Source organism: Stenella coeruleoalba (assembly GCF_951394435.1).
Source record: "Stenella coeruleoalba genome assembly, chromosome: 6".
Taxonomy (NCBI): domain Eukaryota; kingdom Metazoa; phylum Chordata; class Mammalia; order Artiodactyla; family Delphinidae; genus Stenella; species Stenella coeruleoalba.
The window spans coordinates 73,986,850-74,008,985 of NC_137151.1; the positions used below are offsets into that span (position 1 = coordinate 73,986,850).

At 38.1% G+C, this 22,136-nt stretch overlaps 1 protein-coding gene across 1 annotated transcript in view; it reads right to left on the bottom strand.

The window, feature by feature from the left end:
• Positions 1-20,311, bottom strand: part of TTN (titin) — a 283,020-nt gene extending 262,709 nt beyond the window's left edge. The window contains exons 1-11 of the mRNA XM_079924045.1: positions 19,891-20,311; positions 17,563-17,666; positions 15,115-15,318; positions 13,118-13,405; positions 12,549-12,634; positions 12,203-12,441; positions 7,596-7,911; positions 7,079-7,231; positions 6,277-6,414; positions 4,648-4,779; positions 1,906-2,043 (exon numbers count right to left, since the gene is read on the bottom strand). Coding sequence (XP_079780171.1) covers positions 1,906-2,043; positions 4,648-4,779; positions 6,277-6,414; positions 7,079-7,231; positions 7,596-7,911; positions 12,203-12,441; positions 12,549-12,634; positions 13,118-13,405; positions 15,115-15,318; positions 17,563-17,653 — 1,785 coding nt within the window. The 5' untranslated portion in view covers positions 17,654-17,666; positions 19,891-20,311. The remainder of the gene's footprint in view (positions 1-1,905; positions 2,044-4,647; positions 4,780-6,276; positions 6,415-7,078; positions 7,232-7,595; positions 7,912-12,202; positions 12,442-12,548; positions 12,635-13,117; positions 13,406-15,114; positions 15,319-17,562; positions 17,667-19,890) is intronic.
• Positions 20,312-22,136: the final 1,825 nt, after the last annotated feature.

Genomic DNA, 22,136 nt, shown 5'->3' on the forward strand with positions numbered 1-22,136 from the left:
CTCATTTGAATCTTTCAACCAGTCTATGAAATAGTTTTGAGTTTTCACTTTACTTATTTTAATAATGAGAAAACTTAAGCTCAAAGAAATTGTCCTTTGCTAACTGACATATATGAATGTTATTCTTAATTTAAAACTTATGCAAAAAAGAATCTTAACTATAGTAAGATATTTTAAGTTGGGGAAGCATCTATATGTTTTTCCTTAGTTAACATATGTCAACTCTATATACATATGCTGGTGGACCCATATACTCATTGATGGACAGCCACAAATGAGTAATCTATGCTGATAGCTGCTCTTATTTCTTAGTGGACTGACTCTAATATCCCTCATATTTTTGGAACCTAGATAATCAGGAAGAAGAATTGGACTAGAATTGGAGACCCTAACTCATACAAGTTTAAAGCTGAGAATTAATTTAGAAGACACAAAGAAAAGTGTTACTTAATCTGACTTTCCACAACTAGAAGTGCTGACTGTTGCACTGGAAGAACTGGACTGAATCTAATGGTCTCTAATGTTATTTAATCTGACTTTCCACAACTAGAAGTGCTGACTGTTGCACTGGAAGGACTGGACTGAATCTAATGGTCTCTAATGTTCTGTTGATCAGTTAAGCAATTAAATGGAGCAGGAGGAGCACAGAGACTCATTGTGGATGAAAAGTCAGGAGAGCTGATGATGAAATGGGATGAAACAAGGCTTGTCACGTCCACAGCATCAGTTTTCACCTCCTCATGAAAAAGATGTATTTGTTCTTGCTTAATGGCAAATCCTTCTCTAGTTCTTGGCAGTGTTCACAGATTTTGCAGTGGTAACTATTTCTTTGAGTCTAGACATTTCCTGAGCTTCCACTCTTAGCTAATTATTTTTAAGCTAATTTTTAACAACAAAAATAAGACAGTCAAATTTATGCGATTCAGAACAAAAAAGTAAATATAATCACTCATGAAGTTTGTTACATACTGGAATTTCTGTCGTCAATGAGACTTCTAGAAGGCTGATATGCCATTCAATATTAGACTTACGTAAATGTTAAAAAAGCTGATCTTAAATCGTGTCTTAGAAAAAAACCCCCAAAGATGTAGAGATAGAAAATACAGACAGGACTCAGTTATGACGCTAAAGAAATTGAAAAACTAGTTGCTAATTCCCAATTACTATATTCGCAATAAAGAATAAAATTAGGTAAATAGTTCACCCGGGGCATAGAGTCCTGGGAAGAAGGTAAATTCATGGAAATTTCATAGCCACAAATAGATGCTACAAATAACATTTTTATGGTTGATGTGTATTTACTCTGGTTGGATAATTTCTTCTCTAGATTTTAATATTGCATCTTGTTCAGCTTTAGTGGGAGCTACTACAGCAGGCACCATAATTTTCTCAGCTTCTTTTCTCATCTGATATTTACAGGGAGAAAAAAAGGTAGAGTTTCACATGATGAAAATTATGGTTTTTTTCCTGAAATAAGACCATACTCTACACTGTAATATACTGGATTTATTTATTTATACTTAATACTGTACTTCAAAATGTACATCTTTTTGACAGTAAGGGTCATTATTTACTTGAACACTTTTTTTTAAATGTCCATGGAGTATCTTAAAATTAGCCTGCATGCAATCTCAATCATCTTCTGGAGAATCCCTAGCTGTTAATAATAAAAAAATGGAAAATAATAGTGAAGAGATAAGTGAGGAAAGGAATATGTAGTAATATTAACAATAATAAATAATTCAGTTTTTTAGTTTCCAATTGTACATCTAAAAATAAATCAGGTTAATAGTGTCTCATAAGAAATTTTGAGATTTGGAATGCATTATAATAGGGGATTTCACATGAGATTTAGTGTTAATGTATTATAATAGGGGATTTCACACTTGGAATAGCAATAGTCACCTTTCCATGAGTAACTTGGATTTGTTCTTGTCTAGCAGCCATTTCTTCTCTAGTTCTCAGTATTGTTTCTTGTTCTTTGGCTTTAGCAGTTGCAACTGCTATTGTAGACAAGGCAGTTTTCTCAGCTTCCTTTCTCATCTGATTATTATAGTAAAATCCAGGTTTAAATTGTACAGGGCTTCAGATGCATATGGTATGACACTTCCCCCCACCCCCACCCCCTTAGTGGGGATGCAAGACAAGGTTATTCAGGGTTAACTACACAAAAGAAGTTAACTTGCACTGGGCAGTGTTGGTACACACTGACTGGGAACCACAAACCTTAGAAACATTAACTACAAAAAAAAATCTCCAGATGATTCCTTATATTGCTTTTTAGAAGTCAGGCTAAAAATGCCAATCTTCGTGCAAAGGATAATGGTGAATAAAATGAATTACAAATGTTACAGACGAATGAAAATCAAATGTGCAGATAAAAGTAATGGTAAGAAGTCATACATTCACCATGTGGTTTTTAGTTGGGGATTCAAAAAGGAAAATACAGATCAATAATTCATATCACACTGTAGTTAATGGTTTACTGGAAATTAGTTTAAAGATGAAACTTTTCCCATCTCGAATATCTGTATTCACCTTTTCCTGAGTTATTTGAACTTGCTCTTTTTTGGTAGTGATGCCTTCTCTAGTTCTTGTTACTAAATCTTGTTCTTTGACTTTGGGCATGGCAACTATGACTTTAGGTACCACTGTTTTCCTAGTTTCTTTCATTATCTGGTCATACGATAAAAAAAAGATGAGAAAATGGTCATTAAATTTCATATAGCCTCTAATAAAAGAAATTAAGTCAAAGCTGAGACAGGAAGAATATTTCTTCCTATGCAAGGACGTTTTATCATCTGAGTTGCTTTGGTCATCCATACTGTTTCATTGGTAACAATATCAAAATAAGTTCAGTCTAAAAGAAAAAAATGTGTTGAGCAATAAAAGGATGCATTTCTCTTTCTCACCTTATTCTTCTCATAATTTTTTATGACTCTATGACAATAGAGTCATAAAAATACCTAATTTTGCATTTTATCAATTGACTTTGACACTGGAGTATTCAATAGAAACATGTTAAATATTAAGGTGAATTATAATATCATACTAGTAAGAATCCAAAGGGAAGTCCAAAAAGTTAGGAATGAAAAGTGGCAGTGAAAGCTAGATAGACAGCAAAAGGTTCCTGAGAGATTCTGAAGTTTTCTGTATGAGTCATAAGAAGAGAAGGAGGTGAAAAGGTGATGATTAAGACCCAGGATGAAAATGTAGGTGGCTTGCAAATGGAATGAAACAAGAGTGAATTTCACACCAGCAGGAAGTTTTCACCGTTTCATGAGTTACATGCATTTGATCTTGTTGTGTGACACTTTCTTCTTGAGCTCCCAGAATTGTTTCTAAGACTGTGGGCTTGGCAGTGGCAACTACCACCACGGATGCAGCTGCTGTCTCAGCTTTCTGTATTGTCTGATTTTCAGAGTAAAATGAAGGTGTTTCAAAAGGCACAGGAGAAATGGCAAGATATCCTTTCGACATTCGAGAGAATACAGAATGTTCGGTGTTATCACAGTTCCATTTTGAGGGCCTATGCTTGTGTTTAAAACCCAGGAGTGGGCTTCTTTTCTGCCCACCTGCCCCTGAGTAAATTGTCCTAGAAACTGAAAAGGTCTCATCTTTAAGATATGTTGACACATTAGGGAACTTAATGAGCACCCGCTAGCAAATGGCTAGACAACTACAGTTAGACTGAACTCGCCAGTCACCAGCATTGCAATGGCAACAGGGACTTCTATGCCCTTCATTATGCCAACTTGGGTTCCTTTCAAAGTCTCTCACTCACTGTAAGGAGAGGGAATTTCATCCAAAGACCTCTGGCCAGCCTTTTAAGGATATAGTGTTCTAAGCTGGATCTTTTTAAAAAAGTAGCTCTGGGATCAACAAAGAGCTTGAGATTAAGAGAGGCTGGCCACGTTGGAACACCCTCAATGTCACTGAAATCTACTTGAACATGAAAGAATTCAAAAGTTGCCTCTTGCTAGACCCAGTAAGGCTTGATTTCACACATGGGAGAGAAGTAGATTTTGGTGATACTGGGGTTTTTCCAACTTGGCTCTATAGCACAAAAGCAGCAAACACTTCTGGGTCACTGTTCATCAACCAGGAATTAGGGCACTTTCTTGAAGAAGTACTGGTCTTCTCTGATGTCCAGCAATTCCTCACTTTCCCTTGATATTTAGTTGGAGTGTTCGTGGCTGGTATGTGTGCGTGCGTGTGTGTGTGTGTGTGTGTGTGTAGGGGCATACGCATGCATGTGTCTTCCAACTATGTCAAGTTTGTGTGTTACAATTTAAGTGACCAAGGGCTCAGGCTATGCATGAAAAAACTGATTGTACCAGTGGATAACTGGGCTGGAGTGATATCTATCTTCCACTTAATTATGCTCTAGAAACGTCACTGATGTGCCCCAAACTATTCTAGCGGATAGACAATTTCCTTGAAACTGATCAGTTGAGTGGAAAATTGTGTAATGAGAGCAGAATTTCCATCATGAAAGAGTTTAAGTACTAGATATAGAGAAACAACAGAAAGATAATATACACAAAAGACTCCTCCACTTAGAGGTTTTGGTTAGAGGGTACATGTAGCTGGCTGGAATGTGATATTTGTCAACAAATTACAAGGTATTTACAAAATTTGACTTACCGTTTCTTGTGTTATTTGTTTTTGTTCTTGTTTTGTAGTAATTTCTCCAGTTATTCTAGTTTCTCGTTCTTTGGCTTTAGCTGCGGAAATTACTACTTTTGGTACAAATGCCTTTTCAGTTTCTTTTCTTATCTGAAATCAATGATAAAAACAAAATCTTATTGTCTCCCGATCTCTAATGGAAGTGACATAATGTTTACTAAATATAAAAAAATAGGAAGTAAAAGAAGAAAAGTCCTTTTTCTAGAGATATCACTAAATAAATGATCTCATTTTCATTAATATGACCATACTCATGCTCTTTATTTGCCTAAACCATAAGTTATGTTGCTTAGAGAAAAAAAATTGGATTCAACACTGCGTTGAATTGGAGGGTGTAGTCTTCTTTAAAAGGACTTCCAATGCAGTGGTTGAGGGTCCGCCTGCCGATGCAGGGGACACGGGTTCGTGCCCCGGTCCAGGAAGATCCCACATGCCGCGGAGCAGCTGGGCCCGTGAGCCATGGCTGCTGAGCCTGCGCGTCCAGAGCCTGTGCTCCGCAACGGGAGAGGCCACAACAGTGAGAGGCCCACGTACCGCAAAAAGAAAAGGACTTCCAATTTTTATAAATGGATATATGGCAATATTATTTTGTGTCACTTTGTCATGTAAAGGAAATCTTAGAGCACAGGATATTAGAATGGAAGACCTTAGAAGTAATACTGTCTGACCCTTTAATTTTATATATAAAAAATCAAGTATAGATGATTCATAATCCACATTTATACGATAATTTTGCTTCGAAAAATTTCCTAACTATTGTGATGGTTTGGAATATCAAGACTTACTTTTCTAAAATTGAGACATTAAAGGGAGAAAAGTTTTGTGCACATCCCAGGCAAAATGTTTTCCAAATCCTTAACTCCCTGAAGATACTGTGCTTGGATCTGGACACCTAAGGTATATGTGGGGGGAAAGGGGGTGCTGGGGGGGCAGTTTTCTCCATTTGCCTCTTTGCCATTCTCAGGCGTCGTCACTGAAATTCAGGATCTCAGGGTTAAAAGAGGCTTGAGAGGTATCTTCCCAAACCCGCCCAACTGACAATCGGATTGGGTGGCCAAGAGCCCTATCAGTTGGCCTCATCTAATTCGCTCCTGAATGCCTCCAAGCATGGAGCTGTCTTTTTCACTTTTTCTGGTTATTTCACCCGAGAAGGCCATGCTCTCCATCTCATTTCAAATCCATGTTCAAATGTTCTCTTAAGGAGTCAGGAAGCAGTTGCTAAGCTATTTTCAGAGCACTGTGTGTTCAGTGTTCTTTTCCACCCTTCCCAGTTCCCACCTCAGCATCTACTTCTCCGTCCCTTGTAGTCACATATTTAGCCAGTGCGTCTCCAGGCCAGTGTAGATGAGACCCCTGTTTCTACTTCTGCTATGTGTTCCTAGAGGTCCCTTTTGTCTACACAAGGGAAGCGTCTGGTGACTCTAAAGGACTTTGGTATCCAGCACCCAGGGATACAGAGATACAGGGGATGTTATTAGTGTGAAATAACCGTGTTGCTCATGAAACAACACCCTTCATGGTAAACTTTATTATCTGTGTTGACGCTGGTAATCACAATAATAATTTCATATCAAAAACCAGTTTCACCTGTTCATGAGTTACGTGCACCTGCTCTTGTTCTGTGGTAATGACTTCTCTGGTTCTTGCTTTCAATTCTTGTTCTTTTGCTTTATCGGCGGCCACTACCACCTTAGTTACAGCAGTCTTCTCTGCCTCCTTTTTTATCTGATTTTCATAGGGGAAAGGAAAGAAATACTGTAATGCACCTCATATAAAAAGTCACAATAATAAATCAGGATAAAGACATAAATGTCACACAGGAGATGACAAGGAGGAAAGCTAGAGTGCTTTTAAACTATAACAGAAAATCTATTCAAATATGAGATGGGAAATTATCTTGGATTTATAACACCTTTCAGCTATGAATCAAGCGTCACGTTTGTTTTGAGGAAAGTAAAAGCAAAGGTCTTTGGGGGAAGCTTAGAGAAAGGTAATGGCAGCCCTGAAATAATGGTTTTCCTGCCTGGCTCTTGGAGAGACTGAGCTCTGGATGGACCGGTCTGGAACTACAGCTCTGAACGCACATGTACCGTCTTGTTCAGCTGACTTTCTCGGCCACCTTTGCCTGTCTTAACTCAGGAGTGCCCTGATACTTGGGATACCTTGTCTGACCTCCTATCTTGACTTTCTGAGAGTTAACTCTTACCTGCCTAGCTGTCTGACTTAGACCAGGTACTTAGAATGTTTGTAACTTGAACACCTTTGGTCTCAGACCACCTCCTGCTCCGAAAGACCTAAAAGTCCGGGCCATGGTGGGCTCAGTGTTGTCCTCAAAGCGATGTGAACATTGATTGCATGCACAGCTCAGTGTGCATGGCCCCAGGCCTACCTGTTCTTGAGCAGGTTGGATGCGCACAGCAGTCGTGGTTGTCCTCTGAGCAGTCTGCTCTACAGCACTGATAACTGGTTCTCTCACTCTGGCCATATCAACAGCAGCAACAACGGTTGCAACAGCTGCACTTTTGTCAGTTTCTTGTTTCACCTGGATTGGCAGTGACCAAGCACATTACTTTGTGAAATGACATGCACGGCAGAAAATACAAAAGAACAGTGGAAACCAAGCCACCTAGAGTACAGTAGACACATGCATAAGCATTTATCATTGCCAAGAGAGATATGGTAGGTACTGTGAAAACCTACATTTATGAAAAGCTCACGGATTTAGAGCCTTTGTTCCAATTAAAAAACGCTTTTACAGAGCATAAGCCAAATTGCGTTTTCAGTTTCGGTTATACTCTTATGTTCGTATGCATTTTCCCTGCAACCTACACAGACTGCGTTTCATGGCAGGATTCTGTTGGGAGAAACCAGATGTCAAAGGAAGAGAAAGGAAGCTCTGACCGTACCTCTGCAGCCCCAGCAGCACCAGCCCCTGCCGCAAAGGTAGCACTGGCGGCAGCCCCTGCCGCTCCGCTGATGGTCACTTGCTCCTGGATCCCGTATCTCCCTTCCCATCTCTCCTCTGTCCTGATCTGAGTAGCACTTGTCACCATGGTTTCTCTCATCTCAGACTCAGATGAAGCCATGTAGCCCTCTTGCTTCCAAGGGGGAGGCACTTCAGGGCCTGGGGGCATGGTGGGCATCTGAGCCTTCCGGACGAGTAACGGAGACCTAACAGATCTGATGGGGGACGTGGAGATCCTCCCCGCTGGAGACACGGACCTGAAAATCAAATGACAGAGGTCAAAGAATGCCAAGACAAGGAACTACTCCCTTGGTCATCAGATATGAATAAAGGAAGAAAACTCTGGAAGTGTTTAATTTAAGGAAGAGTTTTAAAATCCATGGCTTGGGACTTCCCTGGTGGTGCAGTGGTTAAGAATCCGCCAGCCAATGCGGGGGACACGGGTTGGATCCCTGGTCCAAGAAGATCCCACATGCCGCGGAGCAACTAAGCCCGTGCGCCACAACTACTGAGCCTGCACTCTAGAGCCTGTGAGCCACACTACTGAGCCCACGCACTGCAACTGCTGAAGGCTGCACACCTAGAGCCCGTGCTCCGCAACAAGAGAAGCCACCGCAACTAGAGAAAGCCCGCGCGCCGCAATGAAGACCCAATGCAGCCAAAAATAAATAAATAAAATTAAAAAAATAAAATCCGTGGCTCAATAACCTATACAGAGGCAAGTAATGTACTTGAAAGTAATTTGTTTTAAATCTCAGTGAGCCTTATTCTCATCTGCAGTAATTCTGTAAGAGAATCAGATTTAATCCTAAACTAAAGAATTCTGTGCCCTGCCCCACCTTTTCGTGTTTAGAAAAGTCAAGACAGCAGAAGGCGTGTCCTTAAAATACGGTCAAAGAAAGGACACGGCAAATATGGTAACCATAACTCTAAATTTCTCTGTACTCCCAATTCTGGGGGGCGGGTGGGGGCGAGGGGACGTCAAATAGGTGTTGAAGGAAGAAAGGTTTCTGTAATCAAAATGCTTGTGCAGCTCAAGGCTAAACAAGGTAAACCTTTTTTTTATTTTCCTGCAGGATTTCCCACAGCCTTCATCATGCCCATCATGCCCATATGCCCTGTGAATTGCAAGGCTTTCTCATTACTCTTTTTGCAGAAAAAGGCTTTCTCATTACTCTTTTTGGGTATAGGCTGTGCAATGCACTTTGCAAACTGCTGTTCTGGTCAAAGTATGGTGAACTGCTGTTTTAAATTTATCCTGTCTTTGTTTACCCTCGCCCTCATTGTATTGTACTCTGGACTTCTTTTAAATATCCTTATAGTGGATAATTTGAAACCTAAGGATTCTATAGTTCTTGATTAAATTGATAAAGTGGTTTCTTCCAAAACAGTTTTCATCGTTTTTTATGTGTCCAAACTGAAATAGCATCAGTTCAAGAATCTGGGTACTGAATCAAGGCATTTACAGACAAAAATGACAGTTCCTAATCTATAGTAATAATTCCAGGCATTATTTTAAGATGAAATTTTTCATAATTTAATTCTTGATCCAAAGGGTTTATTATACTTTTCCCTCTAGGTGGTAGTATTGCCTTATCATTGCATTTAACTACTACATGCAGGAAAATGTTTATAAATGTATTCTATCACTACATAGGGTATTTAACTTACACTGATCATAAATGAAACAATTATTCTAATTAAGGCTCAAGGTACAGTTGATATCTGCTCTAAATTACAGAGTAAATTAATAGTACATTACAATATTAACCAGTTTCATGAAGAAATGCTCAATCATTTTCTTGAAGAAGGGTTTTTAGGTGAAAATCAATTTACATTTTATAAATGGAGTTGTGATCCACTAAAGGTAGATCTAGGGGAACAAGTATCTACTCTGAAAGTGATTGCCTTAGAACCATAACAAAGACCAGTTTAGAATAACGTAGGGTTTACACCAATTGAAGAAAAGCAAAGTGACGTGTATTTCCAAGTTTCAACCTGTGTCTTGTTCTTGCTGTACCTAGTAAAGTGGGTCTAATTCAAATAGAGTTAAAGACATGATTAGCATGACATGAGTGATTAGCAGCTGGTTGCAGGTAAGCCCATAACTGTGAAAATCAATGTAATTTGAGTCATTATAGGAAAGTGCTTATTTCTGCTCTTACAATAAAAAGAAAATAATCACCTGGTCACAGCTAGATACAATGCACCTTATTCAATGAAATATGTTTGCCTTTCTCTACAACAAAAATCAAGATTAGACTGTGAGACATTTTAGGAAATTGTCTATCCTGGATAACCATTATTTTCTCCACAAACTGATATTTAAATTTCTTATTTTAAAGCAAATTTGGGGGGCTAAATAATTGGGATTGTTATCAATGAATTCTCAGTACTTCTAAGACAGTTAAAGTACTCCATAGAATCAGGGAAGCTCTGTAATTCTAAATGACTCTTAGGCTTGGATTAAAAATACGGTGAGGTTGTTATCTCCCCCAGAAATCACATGTGGCCTGTCTTGTGATTTTGTGTACGCAAACTTGGAGTTAGCCTGAGATAGAACACTTTTTTTGATAGCCAGACATGTTTTTAAAACTAGCTTTTTGGTCAAGGCTTCATATTACTGTTTACCAATATCTTTAAAGTGGCCACTATAATAAAGACTGGAAAATATCTGGCATTTTTCCATATATTTGTTGGACATTACATTGCCTCTGGTGTGAAATGCTTGTCTTTTGTCAATTTTTTTTTCATTTGTGTTGCTTGTTTTTTCTTTAATAATTAATTTGTGGAAGTTTTTGATACATCTGGTGTATTAGTCCTTTGTCATAAGTATTGCAAACATTTCCCCCGAGATCCACGGTTTGCATTTGCTTATTTATAGGGTCTTATCCAGCATCAACATGTACAGTTGTGTAGATTATGCACTGTTTCTAGGCTTGTACAATTCACACTGTGGCCACTGTATGTTTGTTTTAATATTTTATGGCAGAGGCAATGACATATCTCGAGGAAGAGGCATCCTTAAATTTTTTTCACAAATACACTGTTTGGTATAGCAATGACCTTGCTTTTACCATACATAAATTTTTATTTTTATGTTGTTGAGTCTGTAAATCTATTTTTAAAAGCTCTTCCCTACAGTTGTTTTCACAAATTTTCTTCTCTTTTATTTTTGTGATTTAGTTTTTAATTTAGCTCTTTAGTCAAGCTGAGATTTATTCTGTAAATAGTGTAGGTACAAGTTTATATTCGGTTTTTCCCAAATGGATAGTTAACTGGGCCAGCATTCTTTATCGAGTAAAATATCCCTTTCCCCACTGAACTGAAAGGTCACTTTGATTTAAACACTGAATTTCCTGGATACTTGAATTCTATTTCTGGATGCTCTGTTCTGCTTTGCCCATGTATTTTCTATGCATTTACCAATACCATACTGTTTTGATTACAGTAACTTCACAATAAGTTTGAATATTTTTTAGATCAACTATCCACTTATTATTCTTCTTTTAAAATTTTTCATGGCAGGGGAACTTTCTCTACATTAAAAAAATTAAATTGGTCAAGAATCACTTTTTTATTTACTCCAAATTTTCCCCTTTTATCAGTTTATCATGTAAAAAAAAACCTCAGCATGTTAAGCTAAATCCCAAAGTTTCAAATTTGCTATGGATAATTTATACTTGCTTATATATTGGATTGGCCAAAAAGTTCATTCGGGTTTTTCTGTAAAATGTTATGAAAACTTTTTGGCCAACCCAATAGTTTCTAAGCCCTGATGATACATTCTTACTTTCTAATATACCTCCATATTAACTAAGCATAGAAACCTAACAGAAATCCATTTTATATTCTAGACAAAATAACATAAGCACATGCAAAATATTTAGAAGGTTTTACTTATTATTAGAGCAGAAGAACACTTGTATAATTATTTTATATCTACAAGAAACCTTCAACTAATTATCTCACTGAACCCTCACAACACACCTTGAGATAATTCTGTGTTTCTCTATAATTTACAAATGACATGACTAAGACCTTAAACAAATTATTTAACTTCTTTAGCTCTGGTCACCTAGCTATAAAATTAGGGGTGATAGTTCTTAGAGGTTGCTATGAATATTTAATGAGATAATATACACAGAGTGCCAATCAAATGTCTGACATAGAGAAAGTGGTCAATGTATATTAGTGAGTATTTTATTATTATAATTATTTTCTAAGTCACATTTTAACAAGTAATCAAGCTGAGTGAACGCAGGGCTTCCAACCCTAAATTCTGTGCACTTCTCATTTCGCTGTGCTTTTTCTTGACTCCTAAAGCAGATATTAAATGGTATACAAATAAGAATTCAGAATTAGCGTTTATAAAGTTCTCCAATTTACCAGTGGACAGTGAGGATTTGTGAAAATCATAACCAGTGTCTTTTTGGTTTACCTCCTTTATCACACCCTACATTTCTTATTTCTTCCTTTTATCTCTCTCATCTTATTGGATTAAACCTAATTTGAAAATGCATAATGATCTCTTTTAAGAGGCTTTACCTGACGGGAGATGGGGTCGGTGCCCGCACATGTCTGACCGGGGACGGGGAGTGTCTTATCGGCGATGGGGACTGCTGTCGAGCCAACTGTGCTTTGGCAGCAATGGATGGTGGTGTGGGAGACCTTGACTTTGGCTTAGGAGGTATCCTGGGAGGTGTTTTATGTGGCAGCTGTTGAGCACCATCTATTACCATCTCAACTGTTGCAATTGATCTGGCATCAAAGTGGGCTTCAATCTTCTGTAAAAGAGAAAAACAAAGCCCATGGTGAGGAGGAATTATTGATGAAGAAACAATCTGAAAGGCCTAAAACCTGACAGTATATAGTTAAAAAAAAAAAAAAAAACCTTTTCAATTTGAGTTTGTCGTGTTTCTGAAATCTGAGCAGTCGAAACAATTGTCTTCGTCTTTTTAGCGGGTACTACTTCTTCACCTGTAGGAAGGGAAAGATAAATATTTAGACAGGAGCACAAGGACCCATTTTTAAAGGGATTATGTTAATTCTGACTACAAAGTCAATAAGATTTTGTGTGTCCCAATGGGCAAAAATGCAGAAAGTTTTGGATGTTGTATGAATATAAATTAGCTTTAAACATAGAAAGTATTTATTATTAGATATGAATTTAATTAGAACCTTTTTTTAAAAAATTCCATCGCTTGCCAATAATTTGAAAACATAGATGACTTAATTGAAATACTTCCTGGTTTCTAGTAGGGTTAAAAACCACAGATTGCTTCAATGATTCTAAACTCCTGCGCGGAATCTCAGAGACTTTTCATGGGTGTTGAAATGCCAGCTTTGATTTCAACTCACAGCATCCCCAGACCTCAGAGGGCAGGCAGGTGGACCCCTGACCCCACTTGGTCCTAAATCCTTCCCTTCCCTGCTCCCTGTTCCTCAACCTCCAGCACATACCTTGAACCAGTAATTCAGCAGTGGAAGTAGCTCTTCCAACGCTATTGGTGGCATTTACTGAATAAGAGCCAGAGTCTTCAGGGTACGCTTCTGCAATCAGTAAGCTGTAGAGGTCGCCTTCTTGTGAAATTTGAAAATCAAGGGAGCTGTGGATTTCAGCTCCGTCCCGGTAGAACTTCACCACAGGTGTAGGGATTCCAGTCACTCTCACTTGGAGTCGCACTTGGCTTCCTTGTCTCACGGTCATGCTCTGCAGCCGTTGAACAAAGTTAGGTGGTGCTGTCTCCGCTGCAGTGGGAAGGGAAGAAAATTAGGACTGGCGCCAGCCAGGGCACTCCCAACAATCTATTTTTAAATGATTATAGCTCTGGTGTCTAAACCAGGCAATGGCTAGCTGAACCAAACATGCTTGACTGTCCTTGAGCCCAGCTCATCCATCAGATGACAGTAAGAGCAGAGCCAGGAGGTGGCAGAGGGCACCCCGCCACCATATTTGATTTGCTTTGTCTTGTTTAGCTGTTCTAGGCCACCACATTTTTTTTTTTTTAAAGAAAAAGCCTAGATCTTGTTATGACATTTCTAGAGGATATTTCCTGTACTTCCTCCCAACTTCACATCTAGCACTATATTAATATGTTAAGATAACTTTACATATTTCAGGAAGTTGCACTAAAATGAATTCCAGTGGTTGGTTTGCTGGATACACCTGTGACTTACAGAATCATTAAATTTTAATTTAAATTAAAAAATCCTAAATTGGCTCCAACTTAATCAGTATTCAAATAACCCAAATATGTACTTGCATTTAAAATGTTAATCCAAATAATGACACGATTTAATGTTAGATGCTACAGAAAGGGGATTTTTTTTGGCTAATTATGCTGGAAGAGATTTTTAATAAAATAAATGTGAAGGGTGAGTGGGATTAATCTTGACATGTTTTTGAGGAATAAACAGCAGCAGATGCTGTCAACCTTGTGCATTTTCCCTTTCTGAATTTTCTGGATGTATGTTAAAGTTCATACCTGATGTTACCTGATGTTCCTTCTGTTTTGGTCAATGATAGCCCTATACTTAAACAGTGCTGAACGTATAGTTTACTGGATAAACATATATAACATTATGCAGCTCATGAAAGATATTGTTATGTAATGTGTGAAGTAATGCAATGTTCTTTGTACTAATGTCTTACAAAGAAGTAAAGGATGGAGAAAAATGACAGAGGCCACGAAGACTTGTGGTAACTTTTGTGGGGAAACTGTGTCCTGCATTTGAATCATAAACAAGCATTTGCCCTATTTCTGTGTATGCTTACTGTGCAATGTTTTTAGAAATGGAAAGTAAATGAAGCATTATTAAATGTTATAGCCTAGAGCAGTATTTCTTAAATGGGTGGTCTGTGGACCACTGGTATCAGAATCATCTATGTGCTTGTTAAAGTGTGAATTCCTGGAGATACGCATATTTCCTTAGCAGGCGTATAGACAAGGCTCAAGCCTTTCTACTTGCTCAGAAACACGATTTTTTTTTTTTTTTTTTTGCGATATGTGGGCCTCTCACTGTTGTGGCCTCTACCATTGCAGAGCACAGGCTCCGGACACGCAGGCTCAGCGGCCATGGCTCACGGGCCCAGCCACTCTGCGGCATGTGGGATCTTCCTGGACCAGGGCATGAACCCGTGTCCCCTGCATCGGCAGGTGGCCTCTCAACCACTGTGCCACCAGGGAAGCCCAGAAACACGATTTTTAATATTTCCTTAATATAATTTTGAGTGCTTAATATGTGTATAGAGGAACTAGTTCTCAGCCACTTTTTTGAGGAAAACCAAATTCCAAAAGACAAACAACTTTGCTATCAATGCAGTGTCCGGTGGGCCCTTCTCTAGATTTCAGATGCATCTGCTTGTGCTCAGTAGCTTTTGGGGGACTCCCTTCCCCAGATCCTGGATATGTGCTCCGGGGGTGGTACAGGGGACAGGCAGGTCCCCTAAAGCCTACCTGTCACGAGAAGCTCAGCAGTACTAGTCGCTTGTCCAGATCCATTGGTGGCTCTCAGGGAGTATCGTCCACTGTTGGCTTTAGTCACGGCGGGGATCTTCAGTCTAGCGCGGCCATCGCTAAAGGAGATCTGCACGCCGGGCAGAGTGGAAGTGGAAATCACCTGGCCATCCCTAAACCAGCTCACCTCAGGAACTGGGAAACCTGGAGAACAAAGAATTCATCTTTATGTTTGGGGCACTGCAAAGTCCTCTGTTCTGTCCCATTATGTTCACTTCCTTGTCCTAAACCATAAAAGCTATCCAGAGAGTCATGCTATTTAATGACAGTGAAAATTTGACAGCTGTGTGGTAAAAGTGTAAACTTACAGACCATTAGGAAGGTCTGTGGGTTCACGTGGAGGCCAGCACCTTCATTCTATAGGGGAGGAAACTGAAGCCAAAAGAGGCTCAATGATTTTTCCAAGGTCCCTCAGCTGGCAGTGGCACACAGAGGACCAGAATTGCCATCACCTGCCCTCCTGCCCAAGGTTCTATCTGATGCAATTTAATAGACATCATTAAAATCATGAAGGAGATTTATAAAAATGAAGAGCCAAGGAAACTGTGAGATAAAAAGTGACTGTTGTCCTCTTCAAAAACAAGTGAAGAACAAAAGCAGCAAAGGGATCTAAAAGTTCAGCCTACTAAGCACAAGAGAACACGCTCAGCCCTCTACCTCCTCTGACCTCTCCTGTCTTCCTGACCTCTCCTGCCTTTCAAATGTGCTTCAGTAAAAATGCCATACAAAGGAGGGGCAGCTTCTCATACAATAAGAGATGATGCCGAACCAAGTCTTTCAGAATAACATGGATACTTGGAGTTGCAGGTAGAAAAGTCAAATTCTCTTCACCCACCATGAATCATGGAGCTAATGACTACATGTACACGGCTGGATGCTTTAAGTATACTAAAATTCTGCATTCGGAAGGCATGAGGCAAATTCAGAGCACGGTTTATTTTGCCTTTGGTATGAAGGCTGGTGATCTAACTCCTTAAACTGAGGAGGTGAGGATAAGCGAGAGAAAGTTTATTTTGTTGTCCTTATATTAGCCAATCTCCCACTGTGGCCAAGTGAATAGTTTATTTAACGAATTCATGGGTGTTCAAATATTTTCAGTGGTGTTTTTCTAAGAATGTATTAGCGCAAAGTGTGAAGGAACAAGGAGTTATGAGGAAGCCAGATTCCATTACTCCACAAGCAGGCAAACTTCCCACTGAAGCCATATGTGTTCTGCTCAGTTCAGAAGTTACTGAGAGTTACAAGATAAATAAGTAAATTATTTGGAAGTCAGAGATTATCATACAAGAGAAGAATTGAACTGGTCTCTATACATTTCTATATACATATACAATAGAAATTGAAGAATGATTATGTTATTTGTGCAATGTAAAATAAAGTGTTATCCAGTTATGAATAAGATTGGTACATAGACAGAAAACAAAAGGAAAGAGAAAGGAAAAGGAAATCTCATTTTACATCTTTATTATAAGCCATAAAGTTGAAAAAAAAAAGAGGAATAGTGTATCATAGAGGTACATCAAGCATCAACTTTTAATTAATCCATAAAATCTCACATGACCAGTTATAATACTGCAGGAGAAAATATTGATTAAATAAATTTGAGATTAAATAATTTTGAGATTATTTACAATATAGTTCATAGATTATCCCCATTTTGTCACACGATGATAGGTCCCAGAAATCATCCATTTTCAAAACCATCCCTAAACTGAATTATAAAGAAGAAAAAGAAGGAAAAAAAGAGACAGAAGAACTGCCTGTTAAATACAATTCTAGGGTTAATGTTTGTTTCTCTTTACTATGTGAACCAGAGTGGCATATATTATTTTGGGGTGTCCTTTCAAAATGATTGGAAAATCTTTTCATTGACTAGAATCACTTAATAAAGATTGAAAATAAAATAATAAAATACTTAGGAGTTAGCTCATCACTGAAAGTTCTGCCACTGAGGAAAGTCAGTTGTACTGTTATTTTCCATGTAAACCCACAGAGGCTCAGGCACACAGGCTACTCGCCCAGCAGCTCCATGACTGGCCCCCATTGGGCTGGAGTTCTTGGCTTCCAGTCTGGCTCTGCAGCTGAATCCAAAGATAGAATGACCAAATTTGGTCCTATTTAGCACCTGGATTCTGACAGCTAATTTAATCCAATGCTATTTATTTTGCTTTGTGGAATTATAAATATGAATAAAACGTTTTCAAGCCATTATATTGTCAGATTTTGTAGGAACTCTGTGAACAGTATACTCTTACAATGACCCTTCCATAGAAGTGGGCCCATTTCACAAAGTCAAAGCAAGGCTTAAACTTGCTGTCAAGTCCTACAGCAAAGTTAATGGACAGGAGGCAGAGAAGAAAAAGGGACAGTGTGAACGTGTGAGCTTACCACTAACGTGAGCCTCAAAGGTTGCGGTACTACCCTCCAGTACCACAACGCTTTGTAACGGCTGCGTAAACGTCGGTGCTTGAGTTGTCATCTTTTTAGGCACTCTGAAAAGGAAGAGAAAAGAAATTAGAAGGTCACAGCTTAGGGCCATTCTGGAGCTACTCTGAAGATGGCAGACACACATTTTCCAAATGGGTTGCTTCTCAGATTATCTGTGGGCCCAGAGTGATGGGCAGGCCTTCTCTTTTGTGGCCTGAATTTGGCCTCTGGGTTAACTTATAGCCTAACAGAGTAGCACGTCTAAGGGGGGGATGGAAAAAAAAAAACAACCGAAGCAAACAGAGTAAGGAATGTACCCTAGTGGTCGAAGAGGGAAATTCAGTCTTACCAAAGGTGGGAAATCTGAGAGAGAGTTGGGAGAAAGGGAAAGCTGGAGGAAGCTGGGGGTAGTGACAAATAATAGAAGGTATGTGTGAAAAGTGTAAAACGAATCTTTTCATCGGTTCAATGTCAGAAAGAATTATTTAAAAAAATTTCCTTCCTCCCAATATTTTTCAGACACTGTATCTGTATTTATAAAGTTGACATAGATTCAGGCACTATTACCTTAAGTAAACCAGGTGATTATTTAAAATAGTCACCAAAACTAAAAACTTGAACTTTGCAATTTCTTTCCTAACTTGAAAAGTTTTGGAAAGCCTGGTCCACTATGCAAACCTTTTGTAGACAGCATACAGTGTTTTTTAGTCCTTAATATTTCTTCATATTGTAACTGTTCAGTAAATGTTGCTACTGTTGAAGTGAATATTCAGGAAAGTTTAAATTTAACTGAGCAGGCCAGTATTTATTATAGATCTGCAAGAAAAATACTGACTTGAGTTCTTAATAAGGAACAATGTGCAGATTCTGAAAAATGGAAGGCTGGTCTGCGATGCAGTTGAAGCGAAAGCACCTATGCTTTCATAGCACAAATATTAAAAATCAAAGAAATTAACACGAAATCGGCAGTTAAGTTGTTTTGTTAAGTGGAAGCAAGTACTTTGCCTATCAGTTTTAGAGAGATTATGAGAAGAAATTTCTGAGACATAAATACCTTGCTATTGAATGTGACTATGCCACTATTCTGATATAAAAAGCAGATTCTCAGTTGTCAATTGCTTCATTACTATTTTTCATAAAATTCTCTATTTATTAAAAGTGTGTGGAGCAATCATCTAATTCTGTACCTTATTGTAACTTTTTACTTAGTTAAAAAGAAAATAAAACTAGAATTCTCTGAGACAATTACATTTATATTTGAAAAATTCAGATAATATCCAAAATAAACTGTTGCCAAGAACTGCTTAGTGTAGCATATTATCCTTAGGACACGAAAATAACTTTTTGTGTCAAACTCTTCCTGTTTCTGAGCGAGTGCATCTTCTAAAAATAGCTATATTCTTTTACACCATTTATGTTTTATATACCTATATATTTATAGGCATTTACAATTAGTAATCTAATTCCAGGAAGATGGGAAATCAAGGTATAATTTGAAATAAGAAGTCTCTAAAACATTATTTCTTACCCTTCTTAGCATCAACAATTGTATCATATAATTTGATTATGAGTTGATCTAAAATACATAATGAAATGCTGAGCATTTTAGAAAACAATTATATTGTTTTTCTTTTTTTCCAAATTTCTAAATATATTGCAATTAACTGGCCTAAACAGGTCTTCTATTCCTATTGTTCAGGTAAATTTTGTTGCTTTAGCATTTGCTCTTGAGAGGCCTTTGTCTAAGTATGGCTGAAGGTATGCATCGAAAATGTCATACTCCCAAAATAAACTCTCCAGCATTGACTGACAGCAGGCAAGTGTTCTGTCACTGTCCTGCAACTGATACCTCAGCAGTTGATTCCCTTAAAAAGTCATCAGGGTGTAGCTGATACCACATGCATTTTATCAGAGCTATTCTTGGTGTGTCTCACTTTATCACTGAGTAATATAACCTTGAACATTCTCAACAAACAAAAAAAGTCTATAAAAGAAGCAAGCATTTCTATCACCATTTCAGACCTCAACTTTTAATACTTTTAGAATGTTAGGTGCATTTAAACAATTTGAATCACTGACTTGCTGATATGCTAAAGCATCGAACTTTTGAAAGGAAAAGCCTTCACATATTTCAAACCAGAATTTAACAAGCAGATTCAAATAGAGGATTAGAACCAGCACCAAGCAGTCAAACACCTCCATATAGGCATTTAGCATACAAAGAAAATGCGGAACTAGAAACCGATAAGGGAGGGACTCTACTAATAAGAAAGAAAAGATGCTGCTCACCTGATTTCTCAGGAGTGCCCAAAAAGGGTGGGACTAAGCCCAAGGTTGCTTCTGAAACGACGTCCTATCTAGAGTTGGTTTTTTCGACCATCTCCAACATGAATCGGTGAGCCTCTAAACTTAAAAACAAAACTACACAGTCAAGACTGTGTAGTTTTGCTTTTCTATGCAATCCCTACACCCGAGGCGAGGCTGGGAATGCACGACTGCTCACGAGTCAGGGTCGGGCCCAGCCCTTATATTTGCCAGATCTGCTGACAGCCCCACATCTCAGGGCAGGGCGCTGGCTGATTGGCTCTCCCAGGAAAGCATGATGGGAGCGGGACCTATTTGGTAGCGAGCGGCGCAGACCACCTGTTCTTCTGATTGGCAGTGCTAAATTTAGCATCTCAAAAGGGGCTTTACCAAGGGAATAGAACCGTACTTAAAAACTAACTCTGTTGCGGCTTGGGGAAGAGCACTTGTTGCCCATGTTAAAATCTGAAAATAACTGGTCTGAGGAGAATTTGTGGCAATAGAAAACACTTGTGGGCAATTATACAAAACAGCTCCAAACCTGAGGACTCTGCCCTGAGTGAGGCCCCATTCCTGTTCCCTTCCCCCATACAACCAAGCAAATGGACCTGTCAATCATGACAACAGATGAGGGAGTTTATCTCATGCGTAAGACTTCACCTTTTTTTTTTTGAAGAACCAGTGCCTAAAAACCTCAGCACTGAAGAGAGCTCATTTATACTATCTACTTTCTCCAGAATCCACTTGTACTTCGGGGAGAGTTAAGCCAATGTTAATGAGCTAAGTGTTTATACAGCCCTGCAAGAAATAAAGTTGAGAGGCAAAATCTGAACTCTGCTTAGATTTAGCCTAGACAGTGTAAGGATTTCTTTTTTCCAGATTTCATTTTTTTCTGGCATTAATATTTACAAATAGACATGCACTGATCCTTAATGAGCAGCCAAGTCTTTTGTTTAAAACATCCATAGGGTTCTTTTTCAGGCACATGAAAGCTGCCTTACTAATCTCTGGAGTTTGCTCTTACTAATGGGAAGTAGTTAGGAGATGATATAGTTGCTATTTTAGAACTGAATTTAATTTCAAGCAACAGATATTTCAAATACAAAAGAGCATACCAGAAGAGCTTTAAAATAGTTCAGCTGAGAGACTTGAAAAGCTTCACTAAGAGGGAAGAAAATTGTCTTGTTGATAATAAAAAGAGATTTTTCTTAATAAAAGACTAAAATTTTAAATTTTAAGTTAAATTTACATCTGTAATAAAAATTTCCCCTGATGTGGAAGACCATGCATTAGACTTTTCAACTTCCTGAGTATTTCACTCTTGGTAATTATTTATACAGTGATTAACTTGTTAACATTAAACAGGACTAAAATATACTGGACAACTTATGTAATATAGCTATATAGACAAGATGACATATTTATTTAAACATTTGTCTTCTTTTCTTAAGCAGTGATATCTGTATTGTTGGTATTATTTTTCCTACTACAGATGCTATCTGACAAAATCCTGTTTGATTGCTTTATTCAGAAACAACTAGTTTCATGTTATATATCTTAAAAATTATTCCCAATTAGAGACTATGTTACAGGCAACCTGCCAGTCATAAAGCGAAGCTAGACTAGAAATGTCATGTGATCTTTCTGATTTGCACTGTTAAATAGATAACTAACTGGTTATCTATTTAAAATGTGTGCAAGTGTGTGTGTGTGTGTGTGTGTGTGTGGTGAGTGTGTGTATGTATATATGCTTTTTTTTTTTAAACAAAATACACATTTTATTTAGGTTGAAATAAACTATACAAAATTGATTTTCTTCACCAAAAATAACAGCAATATTTTCTGTATTATTCCTAGATAAACCACAAAACACTTATTTTTGTGGGTTTTCTAGGTTTTGCTTGTAAATCAAGATGAGGCAGTAGAGATAGTCATGAAAAAAGACAGAAGAAAACAGACAAATCAGTATCCATGGCCTCTGATCCTGTCTTGACCATGAAACAGAAGTGTTCAACATATACCTGCCAAAAAGCTTATGAAGATGTAGGCTCAATAAAGGAATGCAAACAGCAACAACCAGATGTGGAACAACAAGGGAAGGCTCTTCCATTCAAACTTTAACTATAACTTGTTCCTTTAACTTCATTTGATAAAGACAGAATCTACACTGAAATCCTTGTTTGGTGAGCTCACATGTTTCTATTACAGTCTGATAATTTTCTTAACTGTCC